We start from the raw sequence: 27,773 nt of genomic DNA, 5'->3' as shown, positions 1-27,773 counted from the left end.
CCATTATAAGCCCTTATCCTTCTTTAGAACGTCATCCATCAGCGTCGAACCATTCTCAATGTGATGAGACCCATATAACTCCTCACCGCTCCTTAAAACCTTTATCAAGTCACTGACTGCTGTCTGTGATGGGCGACGTGAAGCGGGTGAACCCTCATAGATTCGTGTCATTTCGGTTGGTGAAGGAACGCGCCAGCGGAAGGCGCATCCTGCGACCACGAAAACGCAACGGTTACGCGGCGGTTTGGCATTGAATTTTCACAAAATAGGAAATTAACTGGTGTATTCAACACACCAAGTCATTTCTACATGTGGTTGTAGAGACGGCTTTTATTCCACGAACATCATATCTTCCAACAAAGCCTTGGCAGAAACTGGTGTTTTATACATTACTTTCTTTATAGCAATTCGTCTTACGTGACGGACAGGATTCCTCGGTGGGTAGGCAGAAGAATGTTCACGCTGTGACGAAGAAGATCGGCAGGCTGAAAAGCCCCGTTGCCATCGTGTGTCTCGTACCCAGTTCGATCGCTGGCTGCGCCCTACCTGCTGTTGCCGCGTTGGTCGCTGCGGCTCTACGAGCCGAATAAACACCCTTTACAATTGGTGGAGGTGCTGGGTACAACCGGAATCCTGCAACTTCGCAACCGGACACTGCAGCCTGTCTTCATTACGCCGGAAGAAGGACCACCGCAACCACAACCCGCTGCCCCAATGAATACCGTGGTCTGCCCCGGCCCGTTGCGTCAACACCCATCTTCAGCGGTACCGAAGACCATAAGTCGAAGACTGGCTCGCTGACTGGCTCGCTTTTCGCGGTCGTTATACGAAATTATACGAAACACCACGTCTTTAATGTATACAGGAAATGCTTACGCATCGTTTGGATAACTCCTAGAAAAGTTCTGAGAGAATGTTTTTTTTGCTTTGTACTTTATAACATTTACCTTTTATCGGCTTTGGCTCATTTTCATTTTCCAGTTCTTGCTCTGCGGCTTCAATTCGATGTCACATTCGTAAATCCAAGTTTATTTGCCCACGACGACCGTTTGCAAGAATTGATGCCCGCCGTCTAATGTTTTCGATTCACACAACATTCTTTTCACCGCGCATGTTGCTCAGGTGTCAGCAGTTTCGGCACAAACCTCTCTCACTTCAAAAATTCCAGTCAAAATCCGACGAACGGACGACTTCGCATAAACCAAGTGTTTCTGCTATCCTAACAGTCGCTGGGCGGCCACAGTCGGTTCGTCCTTCTGCATTTCAAAACAGACTAAAAATGTGTTTCTCCGAAGGTGTGCCCATAAGTTTCGGTCTTGCCACACACCACCATTGAGCGTACTAGACACAAACCGCGTCAGTTGCAGTAAAGAGCTTTAAAACTGAAAGATGCTCTTGATTATCACCGCTTCTGCAATTTATTACTTTTACGTATTATGGGCTGCAGGGCGAGTCGAATAATGTAAGGGGTGGGATATAATTAATAGTGTATATACAAATAACAGTGAGTCTGGTGTAATATTGCACAATTATTGGCAACAAGAAAGGGTTACGTATACCCAATATGCACAACGTAAACCCTAGGGATATAATTATTAGTTTGTACACAAATAACAGTGATTCATGTTTAGTATTGCAGTATTACTGGCAAAAAGAAGGGTTACTTATACATAATATGTACAAAGTAGTTCCTAGTTGCTTTACACTTCTCAATTTGCTCCACGAAACGCTGGGAAAATAGAGCTTAGGATGTGACGGCAATATTCTTGAATATCAAACGGACACCGCGAAACGAGGAAGCATATTTCGTCCCAAGTATTAATCTGCATTGAGGGATTCACGCAGTGTCCCAGCATTTAAACTTTCTTTAACTAGATCTACATCGGCCGTGAAATTCGGATGAAGCAGGTTAGGCACTTCTCTTTCCCACCCGAACCCATTCTTCTTCACGCCCTGTTTGCAGTCTCTGTAGACGAGCTCATCTGCACGGTGGGCGGAAAGGCCATCTTCCCCGAAATGATCCCGACTGACGGGCTGTGCGATTACATCTACTATGCCAACGTCGCCGTGGTTCACGGCGTCATGCACGGCATCGAAACCGAAGAAAGCTGGGTAACGTTCAAGATGATAATGAAGACCCTCACAAAGACTTCGGGTGGCATCGGATTCGATATCCGGTTAGTGATTTACAGTTATCTCATTATGCCAAACAAAGAAGTGCCGCGGATAGGAACTGCTGAATTTTTTTAATGGGAAAACGTAAAACACTTGGCGCCGAGAAATATCCAATTTCAGGCGTGTGATAGCTTAGTGGCTTTAGCCTGCGTACAGGGTTAGGCGAAATCTTTGTCACTGCCAACTCATTTATAACGCTTCTTTTTCTAGCCACGACAGGAGCTAGCAGAATAATTCAGTCGCCTCCTTAGAGAAAATTTCTGAAGCGAAAGAAAATTTCACGCAAAAGCATTAAAACGTAAAATAGGCATTTTCGTAAGAGAGAGCAAGAGGTGAAATGGCGACGCCATGGTGGATGGCTTCGGATTCACCACATGGGCTTCTTCACCGGACGTCCGACGGTCCGCAGGACATCGCCTAGGTCCAACGAACATGGCCATGGTCGCTGGACCAAGCCATGGACTCTTAGGCGATGGTCCTGCGACCATGGCCTAAGAGTCGGTCCGCATGACCGAGTCGTGCGGACCGACTCTTAGCCATGGATTCTATACTCGGCAAACTGAAAGACCCGACGACCAAGATGTATACCTGTATTTACTCAAGTATGTTCACCCACTCTTCACAACGCTGAACAAGGAATTGCAGGCGGAAGGAGCGAGACTCCACATGCAGAGTGACCACATTTGCACTGTCTTTAAATAATTGCTGAAGCATATCGCAACGCCGATACCTCCGTGACACGCTGCTCGATCGATTGCGTTACAAAGACCGAACCAAGTTCGTCCCACTCGAGAAAGTCTACTTTGGTGGCATGGTAACGTCAGGGTTATCTATACTAATTGACGCTGACCCTACAGCTGTGCACAAGTTCCGCCTGAAATGTTTGGAATTTTATATTGAAGGCGATGTAAATAATCAAAAGACTTCCTCTAGGCAATTTATCGATGAAGCGGCTTCAGGCAATCGATCCCGTGTCTGTGGTGGAGAAATGTGTTGCTTCGATTGCTCCTCTTGCTTCTTCGTTCCCTTGATTGTTTACGGTAGAGAACATCAACAAGCTCGACAATGAATAGAGGCATCTTCGAAAACACGGACCCAGGTTTACCTGCAGATGTGTGTGGGGAGCGTTTTCGGAAGTGCGTGCGACAAACCACTCAAGGTGACGTGTCCCTATGTTTCCAACACTGAGTGAGTTCGTGAGCAAACTCTTGTGGCCGGCCTCATTGCAGTGCTACCATGGAGAGAGTTTCCTTTCAAATTAACCTTGTCAAGGCAAACACAAGCAACAAACTGGAAGCAGCAACCTTGCAGGCGACCCTTGATGCCAAGCAAGATTTGTTAGGAGCGCACTGTTACGATTTGTCTATGCACCAACGGCACATGCTTCTCATGCGAAAAGACATGTACAATTTGGTGTGAACGATCTGTCGACCATTGAAACATTTTTTTTTTGCAACATCTTACATGACACACGAGTGGGAACGGTCGTGTGCCTCCAGCCGGGCCGTAGAGTCTTCTATGATTTTAGCATTTATTGTGTTTTTCCTTGATGTATGCATGTGTTTTAACATTTGAATAATTTTACTCCTACGTTTGACAATGTCGAGGCTGTGAGCGAATAAATTGCCGTTGCCAGCATTGCAATTTGCACTGGTCACATCATTTTAGCTTAAGCACAGTGACTTGAATTAATCCTTACAAACGATTACATAAATAAGTAATTAAACTAAAGTCTACAATATATTTGCACAGCACGAACGCTGCTTATCTTACAGAGAACTCACAAAACACCCGCATTTTCCCTATATCTACAGAAATATATGGAATTTTTTTCTATCTGAATTAGGGGGAAACCTACTTTGGAGGTTGGCAACATTGAGTGTGAGCCATTCGGCAAGACAGCAGCAGCAGCACCCAGCCAACAGACACGGTGAAGAAAGTTCGGAAGGGCTCGCGAAAAAGGCTGCGCTTACCGAGCCTACTCAGGCGTCTAAAGCGGACGTTACTATTGTTACATTCCGCCGTGGAAACTACCGCTATGTTTTAGGATCTCTGCAAAACGCTCAACAACATTTCACTACGTTCATTCGTTCTCAGGTACTCAGCCCCGACTAGTATGAACGCAACGACCGAACAGGAACTGCAAAATCATTCTAGGCACAGCAACCTCAAGCACTACGGTGTGTTGAACGTGTTGCACACAACAACGAAAGTAAAGGGTCTATACGACAAGGCGAAAGTGCTTCTTGCAGTAAGTACATCGTTACTCCTGGTCCGTATGTCAAAGCGCAATCTAATGCTTTTTGTCGGTGCGCTTGCTCTGTTCCCTAAAATGAGCGTTTTGACAGGCGTTGGTCGGATGAGAATTGTGGTTTACCAGCCAAACCGATTTATCAAGGCCGCTGCAAGGACAGAATAAAAGACACGTGCAGTGGATGGCTACATAATACCTATACGTGTGAATGTTCGCACAGGAACATCACCCTTTGGAGTACTTGGTACAACTAACACTCTGGTCTTACCCACCCTCGTTTGTAACGAGCACCCGGTTTCAACACACAAATTTAAAAATAAAGCGATCTTCCGCAATTCTAAGACGTTTCTGAAGTTTCGTACTTCGAGAAATCGTAAATTTTAGGCCTTTGCTGTTTCACTGACCAGTTTTCTACGGTATGAGCGCCAGTAAGTGCGATTTCGTGTCATGTGGACAAACAAAAGGTTTACTGTGCGCAAACTCCAGTGCACCAGTGTCACTAGCCATCGCGTTATCACGTCACCATGGTGGCTTGAGGTGGGGAGTGCTACGCTCACCCGAGGCGTCAGCTGCTCATGTCGGTCCACGGTGCAAGTGCATGTGACTGGTATCGCTGCCCCTGAAAGATGCGATGGCGAGCGGCTACGAGCGAGGCTCGATGCGACGCTCCCTTGGGTGTTGTCGCCGCTGTCACCGGCGGCACGATTCCGCCGCGACCGAGGGCCCGCTCTCTTCGTTTGTGGAGCGAAACCGTGAGAAGGAAGGCACAGTGCCGCGCGAGACAGGCTATTTGGCGACGATGGCTACGACATGGCTTCAGAGTAGCATGCTTCATCAGTATGGAAACAATGCATGCTACTCGCAGTGTTTTCTTATTATTACAAACCGCGTGCCTTAATAATCATAATACCAAGTATTTACACGAGAAATGAAAACACGTATAGAGCTTCGCTAAAGATTACCAATAGGGAGTATCGCAATTGTCGGTGTTTCTGGTTGTTGTTGTTGTTGTGGTTAACAGTGTGTGTAACGAAGCCGAGCGAGAGAAGTCAAGGGTCGGGAATGAAGCACGGTATAGGTAACGCAAACAGACAACTAAGAAAATGAACGGCACGTAGTGCAGCTGCCGGAATAAAGCAAGAGTGAAAATAAGCAAAAGCAGAAAACAGCAATCCCGTTATTCTCTTCCCATGCGTTATAAGGATGCGAGTAAACAGGTGGTAAATGCGTTCTGCGCTCCACCAGGATGCTTTTCGAAATGAAACTTTAACCACCACCACCACCACACACACACACAAAAAAACAGAAGGGTGTTTATAGCTGCGCGATATAAGGTCCGGGCGCACTGAAAGCTGTGAATCTATGCATATACCTTAGGCTGGCGTTGATAGCTTGAAGAGACCGCCAAATTTGTCCGTATCATCACGGGTTTGGTTTAAGACATGATCTTTAAACAGCTCTAACTTTATTACTTATAGCGTATCCAAATATTCGCAAACCACAACACAAACAATACAGCAACCGTAGAACCAAAAGGCGAATGTAGAGTTTTCGAATGTAGAGGTTTCGCTATTTAGTAACTGTAGTTTGTAGACATCGTGCAATGCTGCGTGCTGTCAGGAAATCTGACATTTCAACTAGCTTCCCGAAGAAGGCTAACTGTCCTCGGGTAGCTAAAAAAAGAACAAAAGATCACCAATCCGCACCAACGCGAAGCATTGATGACTACAGAAATGTATTAGGTAACTATGCAAACAATAGGTTGCTTTTCAGACCGCATATACTGGAGCAAACACGTCGCTTAATATTTAAATTAACAAACGTGGTTTCACACCGGCACAGGCGAACTCACTCGATGACCGCGAACACACGCTGTGTCGACACTGGCGGGATGAGCGCAAACAGAAAGAAGCAAACGCTTCCGCTGCCTCTCGCTTCAGCACGTCTCCGAAACGTGAGATTACGCGACCAGCAGAACTAGGCGCATGGGTTCATAGCGCACATGCAGGCATTAGCCATCTCGGCTCGCTTAACGTTTGCACCCGCCACGGATAACGCTTACGGGCAGCATACGCGCACAACTACGTGTGACTGCATGAACAGCCACGGCCGAGCTAGAGGAGATGCGTGTCCGCCTGCCCTCCTGCCCGCCCTAAATACGCGCTGGAACAAGGCACCTCGTGATGAAATGCCCCTGATTTCTTTATGTCAACGAAAAACGCAAACAGGAGAAATAAACACGCCTATAAAAGAAGCGATCATTATGAATTGTATGTTTTTCTTGCCATTTTCGCTTTTTAGATTTACCACTGACCCACGCAATCATTTCGTCTTTTCTTTCAATTTTCTTTTGATTTCTCAGAATCTGAAGGCTCTACAAGTGTCAACAAACGCCGTCAACTCGAAAACATTAATTGCTCTCGGCATATTCAATTATCGCCGCGATAACGCGATGGGCGTCCTCAGCGATATGTTCAACGACGCTGTCACGTAAGTATAGAATGTCTGAACATATCATTTCCCATCGTGTATTACAGCAAAGCTTTTAATGAAGCTAGAAGCACTTCAAAACTTTATATCCATGTTTTTTACAGTATTCTAACAAAAAAATAATATCACTCACGAAGTTTATACTGTGAGAAAATGTGTGGAAGCTGAAGGGCAGTGCACAGGAAAATTGTGTCAGTTAACCAGAGGGTAAATAAAAATTTATAAGCCCTCATTTTCGTCGTCTTTAGAGGCGTTATATGACACGCTGACTGAGTTTCCCCGCTTCTTCGGGAGGACCAAAAATGGTTGAAATTTCATATTACCAGGAAATGAGGGCCACTCTCTTCCAAATGGCTATCGAAAGCATGAAGTGCTTATGCTAATATTGCGCTCTAATATAATCAGTCCAGCTCTCCCAATTTATTATGCCGTATAAAAAAAATTGCCTTTTCGCGGTCTTCTGAGTGAATTACGCAAGGCACCTCATTCTATTTCGTTGAAGCAGCAAATATGTTGTGATCAACGAACAACAAATTATGCAGTGTAAGTGTAAGTTAATAACAAATTTTGGAGAAGACGCAAGTTTTACAGGGCGTCACAGTACGGTTATCCACAAAGTTTCTCGCAGCCATAAAATGACTGTGAAAGGCATAATTTCTGATTCAGTTAAAATAAATGTAACGTTAAGAGAAATTTCTGGCGAAACCACCAGAACCTTGGCCTAAATAAGAGCGTTGCCAATAATTTGTAAACCAGAGCCTTTCTCCAATGTCATGCCTCAAACATGGTTCGTAGTTGCTCTTAACGCTGTGCTAGCTGAACTAAACAAGGACCCTTGTTTTTAATTAGCGAAATTAGTGCCATGGGGTGTTCCATTCGCAGTTGCGCACGTCGTGGTACTTAACCAAAACAGTGGCACAGACGACAGAATTTACACCTAAAATGTCTCTCATACCTCGTGAGCCAGTTCACATTGGATTTCCGCTGCAAATTTCAATATTATGTGCCAAGTGTTTTAGTAAAAAGCGTGGGAAAACAGACGGCTGAATGTTTCCTCTTAGCGCCCCTATGCCGACGTGTAGTATCGCACTGAGTACGAGCTGCAGCTACGTGCAAGCGCACGACAAAGCGGTCGGGCGTTCCGGCTTATACTGAGCACGATATTACGTAGTTGCCTTGGTTCGTTGTTCCTTCAGAATATTTTACGTTAGACATCATTTTCATGTGGCTGCATGAATGCTTTGGGGATGGAGTGAAGAAAAAATACTTGATGCTGTCATGTTTGATTTTCCCGTTGGCATACCTCGCATAAAAACTGCATTTTGTAAACCTGACAAAGCGGACCGAAGAAACAAAAAATCCTAATGAGTACTGAAACTAAGCTTTTTGTGTTTTTAAAGATAAAAAAAATCTGAAGTTTCACTTGCCGACACCACGATTTGATTATGAGGTGCGCCGTAGTGGGGAACTCCGGAATAATTTCGACCACCTGGGCTTCTTTACCGGGCACGTAAATCCAAGTACACGGGTGTTTTCTTATTTAGTCTCATGATTTCGTCCCGGGATTCAATCCCGGGATCTCGTGCCTGGCAGCTCAACGTGGATTTGTAGATGGAAGGAATCTCATGCAATTAAATTTTTGACGAGCCGAATCAGCGCCTAGAGGTGTAAGCTGCACGCTATAGGTAATGTGTAGGCAAACATCAATCCGTGTGGGTGAGTTGTGCTTTCTGCATTAAATGTAGTAAATGCAGTAAATGCCTGCGCAAATCTATTCTCCCTGCCCTGCCAAATAACTACAAACACCACGGAGTCAAACCTAAATAACCTGAATAATATGGAAGATAAGTGCATGAGCTCAAATGCATGAGCATAAACTGTGACGTTTGTAAAACATTCGCTAGGGAGATTTATAATATTGTTTCTCACCTTACGTACGTTAAACGCGAACACATTTGCGGGACATTAAGGTGCGCGCCCTCTCAAGACATTTAGTTTGACGTACGTCAAATGTGATCCACTCGGTTGCTGCTATGCACCACTCGGTTGCTGTATGCGCACGCCTCTCGTTTGTACTACGGGTGCAGTAATCGCAAGACGATCTCAGAAATCGGATACGTTACGCACTTATAACTAACATTTCAGGTTACTTGAGAGAAAGCGAAAGCTCATTTCAATAGCTATTCACGATCAACGGTAGTCCAAGAGCAGCCATCACCAGAGAATTCCCTCTGAAGTGGGAGCCATGGGTGCCGCCATGTTCGACAACGCTACTTCATAGCATCCGTAAGCTCCATAATAGCATCCGTAACCGTAGCATCCGTAATAAAGTACGCTATCATAGCGCACGCAAACCGCAGAAAGCGAACGACGGTCGGAGCACGCGCAGTCAGGATGACGCTATCATTTTAAGTACGTAATGCGTTTACGTTTGGTTGCAAACGCTATTCCGTAATTCTGTATTGTTGTCCCATTTCGTTATAGTTCCCTCTATTCCGGGGGAACTCCTCGTGTATATTTTGAGAAAATAAGGGGAAGGCTACAGGTTGTGCATAGGCGAAGTATAAAGCGTGAGGCGAAGTAGCGGCTTTCGCCATAAATTACGTATATGAGTGCTCCGAATCTTCATAAGATCCAGCCTGCTGCTGTGGCATAACTACCAATGCCTCTAACTTTATATTCGTTGAGCACGGGAGGAAAGCCTTGGAAATTGTGTGTGCAAATTTAGATGTACGTGAAACAAATGCAGCCTTTGTAAACAATTACTTTCGAAAGGTCTTAAAGCGACCTGGGGCCATCTTTAGTTGTGTCCCAGTGTTTCTAGGGAACTCTTCATTTCAGAAAGCTTATACTTGACGAAAGCAAACGCGACATTATGCGCTATGTTTATGCGAAGTTGGAAATGTTTTTGGTTAACACCACCTGCGTAATAAATTACGAATCGAAGCACCCCAAAGCGTGAATGACTAAATTTTACGAGTGGCAGGAGATGTATCCAGATGCTCAGGCAGAAGTACAAATGCCATCAACATCAAATTTACCGAACGTATTGGGGAATTCCATTGCAAATGTGTGGGCGAACTTCAGTTTACGTGTATCAAATACAGCTTTTCAGAAACGTTCCTTTCTGAGGATCTTCAAAGCGCTGTAGGGTCATCGCAAGGTCGGTATAACGACGCACCCGATCGAGCTCCTTGCTAGACACAATTTATATTTGGCGAAAACAAGGGGCAATGTTATGAGTCGTGTGTAGACAGAACTTGAGTTTTTGTCAGTGGCGGAAAGCATGCAACTTGGCGCTGACAAATGCCAGCAAGATCACATTGGGTGAATTAAAAATGCCGGACCGCTATGATAAATCTGTGGGCGAAATTTCAATGCGCTTCAACGAAATTCAGCTTTGGTAGAGCATTTCGAAACGAGTGTCACACGTCCGTTATCAGCTATATTTCGGTTTCCCGAGGAATCCCTGAGCGCCAGCAACTTGATACTTTACAGCAATGGGCAGCATTTAAAGCCTTTTGTATGGCGCAGTTTCAACGCGTCTTCCCTAATTAGCCGCGTTACAAATCATTATTATACCCGTTCATCGGTACCTGCATGCGTTGTACAGTGAAAGCTCGTTAATTCTAACTTCAATAATTCGAATTTATGGATAATTCGAACTGTACGATTTAGTCCGGCCAAGCTCCACAGAAGTCTATGTATAAAAAAGTCCGTTAATTCGAACGCGAGAAGATTCCCTCATGGATAATTCGAACTTCGCTCGCCTGGCACACGGCCAGAGAAACGCGCCTACTGCCTACACACAAGCCTGTATTGCCTCCGAAACGGGGAGAACGGCGAGAGAAGGCAAAATCGGAAAAAATCTAACCGACGCGGGCTCAGTCAGAAGGCAGCGGCGGCTGCCGCCTCTCCGTTCTACGTAATCTCCGAGACTTCTTGCCCGTCGCGAATCTCGGAGGCTTTGAAAATCTTGTACAGCTGCTAATGTTGTGCGGAGATGGCACGGCAAGCACCAAAACACAGCGAATCAAGTACGTCGCAGCTGCGCTTGCAATCGAGAACGAACGAATCAGGGCCTTTGCCACCTTCACATGTTCGGCGTCTTTGTCTCGGCAGTCTTCATCGGTTGTGTACCTCTGTTTTCAGCTTAGAAGGTATCGGCCGTCGCGATTCATTGTGGTGGTGTTAAGCCTCGGCTAACGTTCGTTTCGGTAGACATCGGTGGTGTGGCACAGTCAGACCTAGAGCTTCGACTTGAAGATGGCGTGTGCCCGCGGCACACGCCATCACTTTCTGACTCACCAAATTTCTGACATTCCCTACTGCTTCCAAATCGCAGTGTACTGTTGCTCTCCTTCACTTTCGTTAGTAAGAACTTTCGTTAATTCTAACGCAAGCGGCTTCCCCTTGCGGTTCGAATTAACGAGCTTTTACTGTACTACAAGGTTTACCTGGTGACTTCAGTGCACTAGTTGAGGCGGCTTGTTTATGTTTGGTGAATTTAAGAGCTGGATCATAGGTAGCGTTTAGGTAGAGGTGATCGCAGGTGGGTTTCTCACGTTATGTCCATTAAATTACGCTCGCCAACCTTCCGGAGATTGAAAGGTGTCTTAAAAACCGTCTAATTTTACCCTATTTCTCTGCCAGTGCTCTACATCCTACCGATATCAAAGTTATCGAAAATGGCGCGAAAGCTATGTCACACCTGTGAGCAAAGGTACTTGCACGTTGATCGAGTATAGCCTTTGAGAACAATTTCTTGGCCAAGTACGCGATGGCGTTGCATATGGCCCGTCTACGCTCACTTCCCAGCGTCGAGGAGGGGAAAGTGCGTGCCCCAAAGTTTGTATTAGACGAGAACAATGGGTAGGGTGTGGGTTACGTGTAGGCAAAATTTAAAAGTGTTTTCGTGGATTAGGAGCTGCGCATTAAATTGCATAATCATGTACTTCAACGCGTGCATGACTGAATTTCATGAGCACCAGAAAAATTCGCGAAAAGTTTTATAAGAACTACAGACAACTTTCTTTAAATTCCGCAATGTAGTAATTACTCAATAGAAGTTTTCACAATAGATCGAAGGAAACTGCTTCGCTCGAGATTGTGCTGTGATTCTGCAAGGTCGCACAAGTCCCCTGCCATATTTTGGAGCATTCGAAAAAAAATAAGACTAAATTAGTATTCATCTTTTTAGTTCTTTGAGAATGTCAGTTTTGTATAATACAATTTAGAACAAGGGAACGAATATACAGAGGGTTACAGTGAAGCCGATCTCATACTTGCAGTATAAGGTGACCTCTACTTGTGCTTGACGAATCTCACTGCCCTGTTAGCTGCTCTGACATTTTGACACTGACCCTTGCAATAATGGGCGAGGCTGTATACATTGTTTAGGATACGCCTTAAATTCTGTCACAAGGTTTACGCCAAGTATTTACCCTGCGAATAAAAGAACTATCAGGAAATGCTACGTGAGAAATTCACCCGACATATAAGCAATCCAACGTAAAACATTTTAATGGAAGTATCCGCTCTTAGCCTTTATCTTACACTTATCACGGCCCGCAAGGCATCCCCAGAAGAATTTTGTTACACGATCGCATCAGGGATCCTTTCAGGGCCGGCATGCTAATCTGATGCCTCGCTTTCAAGAATAGGAAACACGCAGAAGTCCATTGGATTTAGTTAAGGGCAGCCCTCCGGCCACTGTTCAGCTGGAATGAAGTCGGTCACGAGAGTGCGACATCGGCGACATGGTGCAGATTCGTTCGTGGATTGTTTTGCTGGGGCGCCGTCCTACTGCTAACTCCAAGACTATTCCCAGAGGTGGGAAAGGGATCGGTGCAGGAAAAGGAGATCCAGAACATATTGAAGGTATACGCGCCAGTCTCGATGTTTGCGCATTTTGTCACAAAACGAGGAGGAATGTAGGACAAGGGTGGTTACCCAAGCTCCAACCGTGACCCACATCGCACGGGAGTTTCGAACAGCTCTACGAATGGCTCCATCAGCAAGCCCTGACGAGTTTTGTGACGGGCCACTAACGTGAGAATACGATAATCGGTGAAGGCAGTTGCCCACTGCTTCCCTTTTCCTACCCGTGCCTTGTGCAGAAGGCATTTTCCTCATCATTTTGTCTGCACTTCGGTCAGGTCACGTCTGCTCTGGAACTGGTAGTGGAACAGGTTGAGATGCCGTGCTTGACGAAGCACTTGCCGCCTTAATGAAGCACTGGAACCCTTGGCGAGACTCCAGGCTAGTACGGGACGTCTCCTGAACTTTGTGCGTTCGATATATATATATATATATATATATATATATATATATATATATATATATATATATATATATACATATATATATATATATATATATATATATATATATATATATTGTTACGGTGAAGTGGAGGAAGACGTTGAATTGGACTAGAGAAAGACGAAGTCTGGCGGTTGCCTGAACGCCATATCCATCATTTGTAAATATAAGTTATTTTACACTCGTAGGCCTGCTTTCTTCCCGCAACATTTTGGTGGAAGGTGCGGGGTACCACCACGGAACTTCGCAGCGGACGTCATCTACCTGCTGCCACAATGGCAAATCAACCGACACAAGCGACAACGCCTCGGCAGCCCGTGCCCACGGTCATCCTCACTCACCCACGGGACCCGGGAACATTTTGTGGCACGGACAACGTCGACGTCGAGGACTGGCTTACGATGTACGAGCGAGTGTGCGACAACAACAGGTGGGATCCTACAATGATGCTTGCAAACGTAATATTTTATCTGAAGGGAACTGCGAAGCAATGGTATGACACACATGAAGCTGACCTAACGAGCTGGGATGTTTGCAAAGAAAAAATGCGAGACCTGTTCGGCAGACCTGTCGGTCGTCAGCTGGCAGCTAAAAAAGAACTTGCGTGCCGCGCTCAGACGTCCACAGAATCCTATGTCGTGTACATACAGGATGTGCTGGCCCTCTGTCGCAAGGCTGATGACAACATGACCGAGGCAGACAAGATTGGCCATATATTGAAAGGTATTGCAGACGATGCCTTCAATCTCTTGATGTGTAAGGATTGTGCCACTGTGGATGCAATTATTAAGGAGTGCCGGCGCTTCGAACAAGCGAAGGGCCGCCGCGTCACTCAAACTTTCGACCGGTTGCCCAATACCGCCGCGACATCTTCTTGCGAAGACCCGCCGCGGTTCGTTCAGCCCGCAGGATCGGAAGAAATAACGCGCATCGTTCGCCGTGAGCTTGAGGCCATGGCCCCGGCTCCCGTTCGTTCAGACTGTCGGGAAAGCGTACCCGCTATCTCCCTTATACAAGCGGTCGTTCGGGAGGAAATAGCAAGTTTGGGTATTCCATCTCTCTGCTCAGTCCGCCATACCAACACCTACCAAATTTCTCCGACCGCTCGCTCCCGGACGCAAAGCTTTCCACCACTCCGTCGCAACCCAGCTGAATGGCGCACAGCGGATGATAAACCCATCTGTTTTAATTGTTCCGGTATTGGACACATCGCCCGTCATTGCCGCAACCACTGGTCGTCGCCTCCTCGGTGGTCGTCTCCGAGTCACTACAGCCAAGTACCCGACAATCGCACTTTCTCGCCCTATACGCCGACTAGGAACATCAACGCCGACAGTGCTCCACCAAGATCCAGCCGATCCCCGTCTCCGCAAGGTCGTAGGTCCCGTTCGCCTCTCGTTCACCGCTCTTCGTCCCCTTCTGCAACCGGTCGCTTCGCTTCGGGAAACTAGGCGGTGCAGCTCCCGGAGGTGAAGCTGCAACTCCGACCCGGCCCACAAATCCTCTATTGACCCTGCCTACATGTGGAAACCTGCTGGACATTGAAGTCGATGGCGTTCCTGTTAGATCTCTCGTTGATACAGGAGCGCAGCTTTCAGTTATGAGCGCTGCTCTCCGCCGCCGGCTCAAAAAGGTTCTGACCCCCGCCGTACCGTGCACCGTGCGAGTCGCCGATGGGAGTACGTCACCTGTCCTTGGAATGTGCACAGCACGTGTGACCATTGGGGGCCATTATACCGTTGTTCTATTTATCGTCCTTGAACACTGCCCACACGACCTAATTCTCGGCCTCGACTTCCTTTCGAAACACTCTGCCCAAATTGACTGCTCCGCAGGTGTTGTACAGTTGGACCTGCCGCTTCCTGCCGACGCAACCACTTGTGCTCCACACCGCTTATGTGCTGCTGAATTTGCAAGGCTGTCTCCACAGGCTGCTACAAATGTCCTGCTGACGCCCTGTCCTCCCGTACCTGATGGCGAGTACGTCCTGTCGCCGCTTACTGACGTGGTTTTGTCGCGTAATATTGCCCTACCGAGCACCTTAATTCGGATCCGCGAAAACTGCGCTCGCGTGCCCATCCTCAATTTTGGGTTCTCGTCACATGTTTTGCCACACGGTATCGCCATAGCGCATATCACTCCTTTGGAAGAATTTCAGATTTCTTTTTTGACCTCTGAATCCTTCCTCAGTACGAACGGACCTTTGTCATCCACTCCTTCGTACTCGACGCCTGCGGACGATGTTTCTAAGATGATCGCCCCCGACCTTCCTTCCGAGCAAACAACAGCTCTTCGTCATCTCCTGTCATCTTATCGGGACATCTTTGATTTGGACGACCGTCCACTTGGCCAGACATCTGTTGTCACGCATCGCATCAACACCGGTGACGCCAGCCCCATTCATAGGCGGCCATATCGTGTCTCGGCAACAGAAAGGGCCATCATACAGAAAGAAGTAGACAGGATGATGGACAAGGACATCATTGAACCCTCCAGTAGCCCGTGGGCATCACCGGTTGTCTTAGTAAAGAAAAAAGATAACTCGTGGCGCTTCTGCGTTGACTACCGTCACCTCAACCGGATAACAAAGAAGGATGTTTATCCCTTGCCTCGCATTGATGACGCTCTTGACTGCCTTCACGGATCCCAATACTTTTCATCAATTGACCTCCGCTCCGGCTATTGGCAGATTAGCGTCGATGAGATGGACCGCGAGAAAACCGCCTTTGTCACACCGGACGGTCTGTACCAATTTAAAGTCATGCCCTTTGGATTATGCAATGCGCCAGCTACATTCGAGCGCATGATGGACTCTCTCTTGCGCGGCTTGAAGTGGTCTACATGCCTGTGTTACCTCGACGATGTGATTGTGTTTTCGCCGAACTTTGAGAGCCACCTGCGGCGCCTCACAACCATACTCTCCGTGTTTCGCAGGGCTGGCCTTCAGCTAAACTCCTCCAAGTGCCATTTCGGTCGCCGTGAAATTAACATGCTTGGTCATCTCGTCAACGCCGCCGGAATCCAACCTGATCCACAGAAAGTTCACGCCGTGCGAAATTTTCCTGTACCTTGTTCAACGAACGATGTCCGTAGTTTTCTGGGCTTATGCTCTTATTTTCGGCGATTTGTGAAAAATTTTGCGGACATCGCTCACCCTCTCACTGACCTTCTTAAGAAAGACGCCTCTTTCTCTTGGGGACCGCTACAGGAGAAAGCCTTCTCTACCCTGATTGAGCGGCTTACCACTTCCCCGATTCTCTCCCACTTTGACCCTTCTGCGCCCACTGAAGTACGAACTGACGCGAGTGGTCATGGCATCGGCGCTGTCCTCGCTCAGCGTCAACAGGGCCAAGACCGTGTCATCGCTTACGCTAGCCGCCGCCTTTCCACGCCCGAGCGAAATTACTCCATTACTGAGAGAGAATGTCTCGCGCTCGTATGGGCGGTCGCGAAATTTCGCCCGTACCTTTTCGGTCGGAGCTTCTGCGTTGTCACCGACCATCACGCCCTCTGCTGGCTCTCCTCTTTGAAGGACCCAACTGGACGACTTGCACGTTGGGCATTGCGCCTACAAGAATATACATTTTCTATTATATATAAGTCAGGACGCCTGCATAAAGACGCTGACTGCCTGTCCCGCAATCCCGTGGATCAACCGGACGATACCGATGCAGACTCGGACATCAGTATTCTGTCCCTCTCCGGCTTCCTCCACATTGGCGACGAGCAGCGCAAGGATCCTGTTCTTCGAACACTTATGGAACGCCTAAGCTCCTCGCCCAATGACCCGTCCCTTCGGATGTTCACCTTGCGCGATGGAACTTTATACCGTCGTAGCGTTCGTCCTGACGGCCCGGAGCTCCTCCTAGTCGTCCCCAAGCACCTTCGACTCACCGTGCTCCAGCAACTTCATGACGCTCCTACTGCTGGACATCTGGGCGTCACTCGTACTTACGACCACCTGCGGCGCCGCTTCTTCTGGCCTGGCATTTATCGCTCTGTGCGCCGTTATGTCGCTTCTTGCGACCTGTGTCAGCGCCGGAAGACGCCTGCTATGCCTCCCGCTGGTTTGCTTCAACCCATTGATATACCTACAGAGCCCTTCTTCCGTGTGGGCCTCGACCTCCTTGGTCCGTTTCCAATTTCCATCAAAGGAAACAAATGGATTGCTGTAGCAACCGATTATGCCACTAGATATGCCATCGCACGAGCCCTGCCAACCAGCTGCGCTACAGATGTCGCCGACTTCTTACTAAAAGACGTCATCCTGCACCACGGCGCCCCTCGCCAGTTGCTGACGGATCGCGGCCGCTACTTTCTATCGAAGGTCGTTGATGATCTCCTCCGCTCCTGTTCTACAGAACATCGGATTGCTACCGCGTACCACCCTCAAACGAACGGCCTCACCGAGCGACTCAACCGCACACTCACTGAAATGCTCGCCATGTACGTTTCCAACGATCACCGCGACTGGGACGTCGCTTTACCATACGTCACTTTCGCATACAACTCGTCCCGTCACGACACTGCCGGATTTTCACCATTTTTCCTTTTGTACGGCCGCGACCCCACCTTGCCTTTTGACACGTTGCTACCTTCCGCAGTACAGTCACCCAGCACTGCTTACGCTCGCGATGCTATTGACTTAGCCGCCCAGGCCCGAGATGTCGCCCGTCATCGCCTCACAGTCTCGCAAGCTTCTCAAAAGCGACGCTACGACCTTCGGCACCGAGACCACCATTTTTCACCTGGTTCCCTTGTCCTTCTCTGGACGCCTTCACGTCGTGTCGGCTTGTCGGAAAAATTACTGTCCCGTTTTTCTGGTCCGTACCAGATCTTACGCCAACTGTCCGACGTGACCTACGAGATCGCCCCACTCGGTCAGCCTTCCGTGCCTCCCAACTTAACCAGTGATGTTGTTCACGTCACCAGGCTCAAGCCCTATGTCCCCCCAATAAGTGAGGCTGTTTAACTTGCACCGGGACGGAGCTCCCCCACCGGGAGGGTGATGTTACGGTGAAGTGGAGGAAGACGTTGAATTGGACTAGAGAAAGACGAAGTCTGGCGGTTGCCTGAACGCCATATCCATCATTTGTAAATATAAGTTATTTTACACTCGTAGGCCTGCTTTCTTCCCGCAACAATATATATATATATATATATATATATATATATATATCAACGATATATATATCGATATATGTGTGTGTGTGTGTGCGAGCACCTCGTGCACGCACACACACACACACACACACGCACACACACGCATATATATATATATGCGTGTGTGTGCGTGTGTGTGTGTGTGTGTGCGTGCACGAGGTGCTTTGCTAGCGAACAAAGCTTGTATGCCTGCGTTTGCTGAACGAGGGGCATCGTGCATCACTCGCTGCAGCAACCACGTTGCGGATACGGTCATCGTCTACTCCTCTGTGGGCTGGATCGAGCGAGAGAGCGAATGCTACAGCCACCCGCCATCTGTATTTCAAAGAAGCGACCTGAAAGGGGTGGATCGCTATTATGCCGACCGGGCACCAGATATCGTGAGTAAACCCGCGTGGTTCAATGCTCTTGCATTAACACTTCGACACATGGCGCTCCACTACGGATATCCCTTGAGACGAGCACTTCACTAAAATAACAATCAAATAACAAACGAAGGTTTAGAACTGCTTCATTTGCATAAACCCAAAGCGAGAGGGCCGTGACAAAAAACACGAGGATACCTAACAAATTTCTTACGAGTTGTGAATGCGAAGGTTGCAATGTGGGCTTGAAGATTGTGAATGCGAAAGCATTAATGTCCAATACAACGCCGCTGAGCTGTCCTTGGAGTAATGAACCTCCAGGCAAGCAACAGCATTGAAACGCTTGACACGTTTCGATTTGGCCTTACCGAGGCGCAGTTAGAATACTGGCGTTAACTAGCGCTCTCAAGGAACGTGCGGATAAGACAAGCTTGAAAGTAATTGGGCGTCGAGGCGATGTCCTCTCCCCTCACACAACACCTGGTGTGCTACTGCGGCAGCAAGTGTCAGCTTTGCCACGCTCCGCTCCATCGAGGCGCGTTCGTGCCTTGGCATCTCAGCTAATGGAAACTCCATCGAGTCGTGCACGTCACGTGGCGTGGCAGCCAACGGGATTTTAGCTGCCGTTTCGCTGCTACAGACGCCGGACGTCGGAATGAGGCATTTGATGCGAACCAGCAGTTTCCAAGAGCTCAATTTCACGCCCCTTAACAGATGGATGACGTTTCACTGCACAGTTCATGTACTTGCCGTGTCCCGATACCAATTCCGATACCGGCGCGAAAGAGCGCTGATGTTTTAGTGGGCACGCGCAAATCGCATCACTTGCTGATCCGGCGCGTCTGTTTTTACATGCGCATAGGAAATGGCTCGGGCTCGGTGAACCTACACCGTGCAGTCGGGCTGACTCAGCCTGACTCGACGCTATGGCGATGCAACCCACGTAAACGATTAAAGATCAGTGGTTAAATAATCAATTTTTCTAGTTATTGCAGACTCAAAGATGGCCTCGCAACGCATATGTAATCGGACTGGTGAATAAAGAATGATTCAGCAATCTCCCCAAAAAAAATTTCTTTGTGTCTTGTCAGTACCTTGGTTTCATTCGGTGCAAGGTGAAAGAGTTAGCAGACATAGAAGCAACACCTGCCGCAACGAGCCCGAGATCAGAAACGAGACGGAGCTATTCTGTGCCCGATATATCCCATTTCAGTTTACTTTCTGCCCAGACCAATCGTACAAGCGTCATTGATGAATGTAATGTGATGTTGCGCAAAGGCCAAGTATGGCCAAAGAGCGCCAGGTCAGTGTTAATAATTTGGAGCAATGAATTACGAGAGGTATACAGCCGTCCTATCTGAGAGTGCAGTGCTCCACTTCGTTACCCCGTTAATTCGTTTGCTTGTGTAGTTGCGTTGGTCATTGAAATGAAGAAAAACATGCTAACTTGCACTGCGTGCTTCAATGTGCACTTTAAGAAGTTTAGTCAGAAGGAAGCGCAGACATAAAAGCACATTGTCCTGTACAAGTTTGTGCCGCTGTGGAGAAAAGGACGCTGTGAGGTGACCCTCGGCGTCTGTCCCCCCTCTCTGAACCATATCGTGTTGGCCTTCCAAATCGGGGACGCACAACTAGCCGCTCGCTCTCGCTGCAACGCCGTCAGTCCCGTTCGCCTACACCTCGACATCTCTCGTCCACGTCCTTCGTGGGTCGCTTCTTGGGAAACTAAGCAATGCAGCCCCCGGAGGTGAGGCTGCATTGACGACTCAGACTGCAAAACCTCTGCTGACCCTTACTGCTCGACCAAACTTTGTTGAAATTTTTGTTCGTTATGTACCCGTTCAAGCCGTCATCGATACTGGCACTCAGGTGTCGGTTATGCAATGAGATCTTCGTAGCCGTCTCCGTAATGTCCTGACACCTGCCGAGTCACCTGCCGTCCCAGTAGCTAATAGCAGTACAACAGCCGTGGTGGGAATCTGCGCCACCCGTGTTACCATTGCCGGCGGTCCAGTGTTCGTCCTGTTCACTGTATCAGCCGAGTGTCCCCACGACGTGATTCTTGGAACCGCCTTAATCTGACTGCGCATTCAGCAATTATTGGCTTTGCAACCGCCACCCTTCGCCTTGAACTGCCCCATTACTTTGTCAACCCGACCAACGACCACAAGTCCCGACTTCGTTCCCGACGTACGTACGGAATTTGTTCGACTGTAACCTGATGCTGCGACTTACGTCCTCATGTCGCCTTCTCCAGCACTTCGAGATTGTCCATGCGTGGTGTTCCCACTTTGCCACGTCCTCCTGGCCCATCAAATAACACTACCAAGCTCCATTGTAGCTCTTGTCGACAATCAAGCATGACTTTCTCTTCTGAACTTTGAGTCATGTCTGCAAGTGCGTCCTGGGGATGTATATCTCGCTGTGCTGTCCCCATTCCAGCCTGACCAGCAGACTCAATCCGCTGCTGACGGGTTCATATTGTTACGCGAAGCACGAGTCAGTAAGACGAGCAACGTCCTGTGCATACTGCATTGCTGCGATGGCGAGACAGATATTATGAGAGTATGAGGAGTCCGTAGGACAGAACGAAACGCGAGAACTATTCAAAAGAGAAAAAAAAAGAACTGCATGATGGCTGCTATGTAATTGTTCAGTGCGAGACACGCCTAGTGTACATGAAGATGGTGTTAGACTAAGGCCTCAGTATCGGTTACAGACCACGTGACCTTTGCACGGTGATAAGGAATCGGTCGGAATAGTGTACACAAAGTAGGTCACAACCGGCGACATTATAAAAAAGCGTGCCATCGAAAGCACGGTTGAAGTGCCGCAGTGGTACGGTGGACATTGAGGCGTTCGTTGACAAGCGTGGTAAGAACTTCCGGAAGCAAAAAAGGTTTACGGTCAGGTTCACACTGGCGAATACGGCTTCGAGGCGAACGGAATTCTCCTGCCACCAAAATTCACGGCGTTGGCACCGCTTGCATACCGAGTCGCCCGAACGCGATATAGGCGACATCTGCCGCGTAAAGCGCTCATCTCCAAGCAAGCGCGTGATATGGCCGGTTGATGAGACGTTCAATTTAGGGATCACCATCCGTTTGTGCGCAGGCGCAAGTAAGAGTAGGTACGACAGAGAAAATTTGGGGGCTTTTGCTCCTTGAATAGTTGACTCGGTCTAGGCACTGCGGAGGAGGTTTCTGGACGAGCACATCATAATTGGATATCTCCGCTCTTTCTGCGCATGCGCGAGGAGCAGCGGTTGCGAGAGAGAAATGTGGGGACTTTCGGTCCTTGAGATTTCTCTTCGCCTAGGTACTACGGGGAAGAAAGTTGTTACCTCCGTCCGAGGTGAATTTGTTGCTATTTTGTTGCGACTGTAGCATATAAAATTTTTATAGTTGCAGGGGGATATGTTTGGATGTGACTGGTCTTCTCGGATGACTTTGGTGGCAAAGCATTACATCGCGCCCATGCAATTCATTAGTGTAGTTGAACAAAATCTGCATACCCCACAGTAAATTCAGGAGATTCGCGGGAACTGAAACAGTTTATGAATTTGACTGCCATGCGATGCGAGTTCGTTGCGTTTTTCTTTCTTTTTCTTTTTTGCGGTGGTAGCATATAAATTCTGATAGTCGCAGTGGGATACGTTTGGACGTGAGGCGTTTTCTCGGATGACTTCAATGGCAGAACATTAGGTCATGCCGATGCATTGTTCATTAGTGTCGTTGAGCATACCACACACTTCGGGCGAATCGTGGGAAAGGAAACAGTTTATGAATTCAACTGCCGTGCCGATGCATTAGTTAATGAAACTGAGCGTACAACACGCTTGGAGATTCGTGAGAATTTAACATTTTGTACTCTGCGTAGCCATGCAATCTGCGCCGTAAATCGTTGTGAGAGCTGTACAGCCACACTGGCAAAACACTACGCCCTGCGGATGAATACGCAACAAATGTGTGCTAAAGAAACATGGTTGTCTTGGAATTTCATAGCAGTAGACTCTCGTGAAAGCTGTACAGTAACCCTCAAATTGGCTACGTGGTGCAGATTCGCAGCGATTCGGAGGTGCTTGCGCGCAAGGGTAATTAATGAAGGAGCGCCTACTACTAATCCCGGCTGTTACGATTTCTAGCTCATATACGGGGCGCTCTGTCTGGGCGAAACAAGGGCTCAGATCGCTACGACCGCGTGCTAAATAGCTCTGAAGGCCTGTCAGTACACTTTTTCGGCGTTTCCGTGCTTGTAATGCGACAGGAGACGTCACGGCAGGTGCGCACGTATATCATACTATATCTTCTGACAGTGGCCGCTTTCCACTTTTGGTGCACTTCGCCGCAATACACTACGTATGCTTGATTGCGCGACACTGTTGCATTGCGAAGAAGCAGACCTAAGGCAAACGGCTTTATGCAATCCTCGAGCCGTCTTGTCTGTCACTGCGTATAGAAAACGCATGCATGTTTTGAGCTGCATCATTTTTTAGATGTTTACCTTCTTTACTAACAAAAGAGGATAACGTACGCTGTGTGGGTGATTGAAAAAATCGACAAAAAGCCTGGTAACCTATGTGCAGTCAGTCAAAAAAGACTATTTATGCAGGTGCCCACGTTCCTCTAAAAAAAATGCAATTCAGTGATGACCCTCTGGAGGTTGATCTGCACCTATGTAAGCACCACCGGCTCAGCAGTTTGAAAGTAGGAGCTGAAGACAACTTTTTAATGTTCATTTTACGGCATTGACAGCGATTAATTTGTGGTCATCCAGTGACAAACGCATTGCACTAAACAGTGAGACTTCGTCTTAATCCGCTATTCTTGTGTAGCGAACACGAGCGCAAAAGGTGAAAACAATGTTTTCACACAATGCAAGTCGTCCATGTAGTGGAGTTGCGTTTATCGTGGGTGTAATGTTGACGCACTTACTTTCTGAAGTCCAACTTTTACTGCAACTTAGTTTACGTTAGTGCAGGTGCCTCTACTGGAAACATCCAAACTATGATTTATCAAATCAGGCTGCCGTCTTGTAGTTTTAGAAATTTTTCTCTGGTCTTCAGTCTTTGCAGAATCTGGATGAGCTGGCTGCTTGCACAAACCACGTAGCCAATATCAGTGTTACTTTACAGCTTTCACAAGGGTCTACTGCTATGAAATTCGATGACAACCATTTTTCTATAGCACACATTTGTTCCGTATTCATCCGCAGGGCATAGTGTTTTTCTAGTGTGGCTGAACAGGTCCCACAACGATCTACGTCTCAGATTGCATGGCGACGCAACTTTTAGTACTTTCACATACAGAGTACAAAATGTTCCATTCCCACGAATGTCCAAGTGTGTGGTATGCTCAACGACACTAATGAACAAATCCATCGGCACGATGTAATGCTTTGCCTCTAAAGTTATCCGAGAAGACACCTCACTTCCAAACGTATCCCCCTGCGACTATAAAAAATTTAATATGCTACCTCGCAACAAGAAAGCAACAAACTCACCTTGGACACGGCTTCTTCGCCTTGCCGGCTACGCCACAAAATGCCTGCCACGCATTCTGTCGATCATGCTGCGAGCTCGGCTATGGAAGAACGGAGCTAACAACTTTATTCCCCGTAGTACCTAGGCGAAGAGAAATCTCAAGGACCGAAAGTCGCCGCATTTCTCTCTCACAACCACTGCTCCTCGCGCATACGCAGAAAGAGCGGAGAAATCCATTTATGATGTGCTCGAGGTTTCCTGTAGGAGTTTGTCCCTAGGCGTGCAGGCATTCCGAAGTGGGGTCGAGTTAGCGCTCGGACACTGGCTGCCAGCGCGGTTCAATAGGTGAAGGCAGAGGGCATTGACGCCCGATTTGGCGACCGCCGGACCTATACTACGGCCCCTACTGTACCCCCGGGAAACGCAGCCGGTTTTTTAAAAGGTATAGCGCCGTAAAAAGCAAGAAAGGTTTAATCCTTCATGACTGACTCAGCACCAGGGCCGCAGGCACGAGAAAGTCTTTCCAACGTACTTTCAGAGGCAAAGTTCTGACTGGTGTTGCTGAAGTTGCGGGGTGCGGTGGTGCTGAACTTAGCGCTGGTTGGTGGCTGGACGTAACGATATTTATTCAACTCTCTTTTTTACTTATTGCAACAACGTGTCATTATTTTGCATTATCGCCGGCGCCTCGTGGACACAAAAGCAGCAACAGCGAGAGCAAAGCTAGAACAGCGCGTGCCACGGAAGTATAAAATCGGCTGTCTGCTGTCGCGGAGCACCAATATTTTATGCGAACACCCCGTGGCAGGCACGCTTCGGCCTCCGCGGCTGCAGCCCACGGGCCATCCTGATTCCAGCTTTGATCCTCCCCCCGCTCCCCCCCCCCCCCCCCGCCATCCCTTGGGTGCCTTGGAGATCATGCGCCACCTTGCTTTCCTGAGGCCTCCGTTTGTCGGTTACATGTGCCCTCCTGGAGCAGTGCTCGTAAAATAATCCACTCTATTGTCATGACGAAAAAGGCAACCCGAGACTTATGCAACAGCAGTCAGAACCTTTCCCCTTCTGACACAGCGATCACGAAATGGGGCGTCCGTGCCCACTGCCTCGCCGCGCGGGCAGCCAGCGTCGGAGCGTAAACAAACTCTACCGCACTCAGAAATACCGGCATGAATGGGGACAAACGAATACAACGCTCGTTAAGAAACCTGCTCCATAGTGCCTAGGCAATGCCATGAATTGAAGGAGCAAAAGCCCCCACATTTTTGCTCTCGCGCCCGCTCTTACTCGCGCCGGCGCACAAACAGCCGGCGATTCCTCAAATGAACGCCTCGCGGCCGGCTTGGCATCACGGTTGTTCCCGAGGCTCGAAACTGCGCAGTTGTCTCAGCTCGTGTAGCGTTCGCGTGTTTTCAATTTGCGTCTCATCATCACTTCTCGCAACGACGATAATAAATCCTGAGCAAGAAGAGGTACTACTGCTACAGCCTGCTGGTGAGCACCTTTCTGAAGATGCATGACGCGCAGAAGAAGCGTTCACCGAAGAAACGTTGCCAGTGGCGTGTTCGCGACCGACCTTATTCCCCAGGCCATTCTTTAGCACGTTGTCCTTGTACTTTACGTGGCGCTCGTCGAAAAGAACGAGGTGTTTACGCACCAGTTAGGTTAGCATTTCCGATGTCGCAGCGCACTTAGGGACTGCGACAGAACTAGCGCATCGGACTTCGGCTCCATCTTTGTAATTCTTTACTCGCGCCTGATTGGTCCGCGGTGAGGGAATCCAGCGCCAACTAAAGATGGCTCCGGGACCGATCGGCGCGGAAAGCGATATACCGGTGGATATCGCCTCCGCCGAAATTGATTCCACGCCGCTACAGACGGCAAATGTAGGAGTGTGAACACGGCTTCGCTCAGTTTTCGAGGCGCAGCGCGGCAAAAAGAAAATCAATAGTTATAAAACAAAGGAACCAACGCAGATCACTGGCTGCGACGGCTGACAAGGCAGTGGATTTCGCATAGCGTGACCGGTGGTTGATGGCCACAGTAAATGAGCTCTTGCCGGAAGCAGCCCCGCGACCAAATTAAATCCCCGTGGTGTTCACTGCAGCCAGAAAATTTTGTAGGCCTGGCTGAAAGTGGCGTCCATATTTGAGTTACGCATTGTGCATGTTTCGGAAACAAAAATGAACCGTTTACAATTAAAAAAAGACCGTTTTACGAATTGTACTACGATGGTGGCTGTCCTCACGTTAACTTTCTTGGGTGTTAAAGCGACCCTGAAACGATATTGACGATTTTCTAGAAACGTACTGAGTCGTTAGAGTAGGTTCTTCTGATCAGTATTTGACACAACTAAGTGGTCCGCGTAAAGCGTGTAGTTTATTATTAGGTTTTAAAATGCACATCGCTGCCGATCCCAGCACACTTCTCGGCGGAATTTTAAGCCGCCCCGACCCATATGACGGAAATCGCCCATATGACGTCAGTGGGGCGAGCTGTCCGATTGGCTATCTGCGTGATCGATAATTTTTCCAAATTTATGGTAAACAAATGATGTTTGTAATAGTTGGAATGTTAGTTAATTTGTTTTTATAAAAAACAAAGTACCATGAAGAGAATGCACAAGAAAAATTTTTCAGTACACTTAAGCGCTTCCGGCACACTGAAAGTGTCGTCTGCTTATGTTACAACGTGCTCCGTCTTTGACGAGAGCTCCGCAGTAAGTGGCGGTCTGCCTTTTCGCGAGCGCTATGATTCGACTTTGTTGCGTCGTGGACTGCAAAGGTAAACGTAAACTGCAAACGTAACGACGCAGAACCAGGACACGATATCGTGTCCTTCTGCAAGCCAGTAGACGAGAGCACTGGCTGCAGCGCATTGGACAGCCGCTATCCGATTGGCGCCAGGATTTGCGCTATTTCGGCCGTCACTTTACACCAGCAGACTACTAACGCAATAGCGTTTCGCGAGTCCGGTGTTAGGGTAAACGCAAGCGCGAGGGGATGGGGCCTGGCCGTGTCCCCTTGCTTGTCGTTTCAGGAAATGAAAAGAATCGCCAATGGGAACGGTCTGCACGGTGCAGCCACCTGGTGGCATAGAGCTCAACCAGACACCGTAGCAGTAACAAAATGTATTCTTCTTTGCTGCTAGTGTAAATTTTTCGCAGAAGTGTAATCGTTAACACGTTGTTTTTGTAAATGTTTAAAATGTTTTACACTTGGTTAGAGCAATATTAGCTTTTTATTTGGCTGGTAAAGCTCTGCGGCAACGGTTGGCTGGACCGTGGAGACCGATGAGGCAGCTCACGTACGTCTACGCTGAACTTCCTTAATCAGCTAAAGTTCCTTCATCAGCTTGAGCGAAACGTTCTGCTAGTGTGTGATTACCGGAATACCAGACACGTTCAGCGCTACGACAGTATGCTCGTAACGCACGCTGCTTCGATAGCTCTCGCTTGGGGTCGATGGCCAAGCCGCTAGAGGATACGTTTCGCGGGGGCGGGCTACAAAACAGCCGGAAGTGG

At 48.1% G+C, this 27,773-nt stretch overlaps 1 protein-coding gene across 1 annotated transcript in view; it reads left to right on the top strand.

Moving 5' to 3' along the window:
* The window catches only part of LOC135907218 (cell surface glycoprotein 1-like), a 48,164-nt gene that overhangs the window by 8,895 nt on the left and 11,496 nt on the right, over positions 1-27,773 (top strand). The window contains exons 2-5 of the mRNA XM_065438903.2: positions 1,964-2,177; positions 4,273-4,426; positions 6,792-6,919; positions 18,639-18,786. Coding sequence (XP_065294975.2) covers positions 1,964-2,177; positions 4,273-4,426; positions 6,792-6,919; positions 18,639-18,786 — 644 coding nt within the window. The remainder of the gene's footprint in view (positions 1-1,963; positions 2,178-4,272; positions 4,427-6,791; positions 6,920-18,638; positions 18,787-27,773) is intronic.

Source organism: Dermacentor albipictus, chromosome 9, assembly GCF_038994185.2.
Source record: "Dermacentor albipictus isolate Rhodes 1998 colony chromosome 9, USDA_Dalb.pri_finalv2, whole genome shotgun sequence".
Classification (NCBI taxonomy): Eukaryota; Metazoa; Arthropoda; class Arachnida; order Ixodida; family Ixodidae; genus Dermacentor; species Dermacentor albipictus.
The sequence above is the reverse complement of the archived record's forward strand: the minus strand, read 5'-3'. Positions and strand labels throughout refer to the sequence as shown.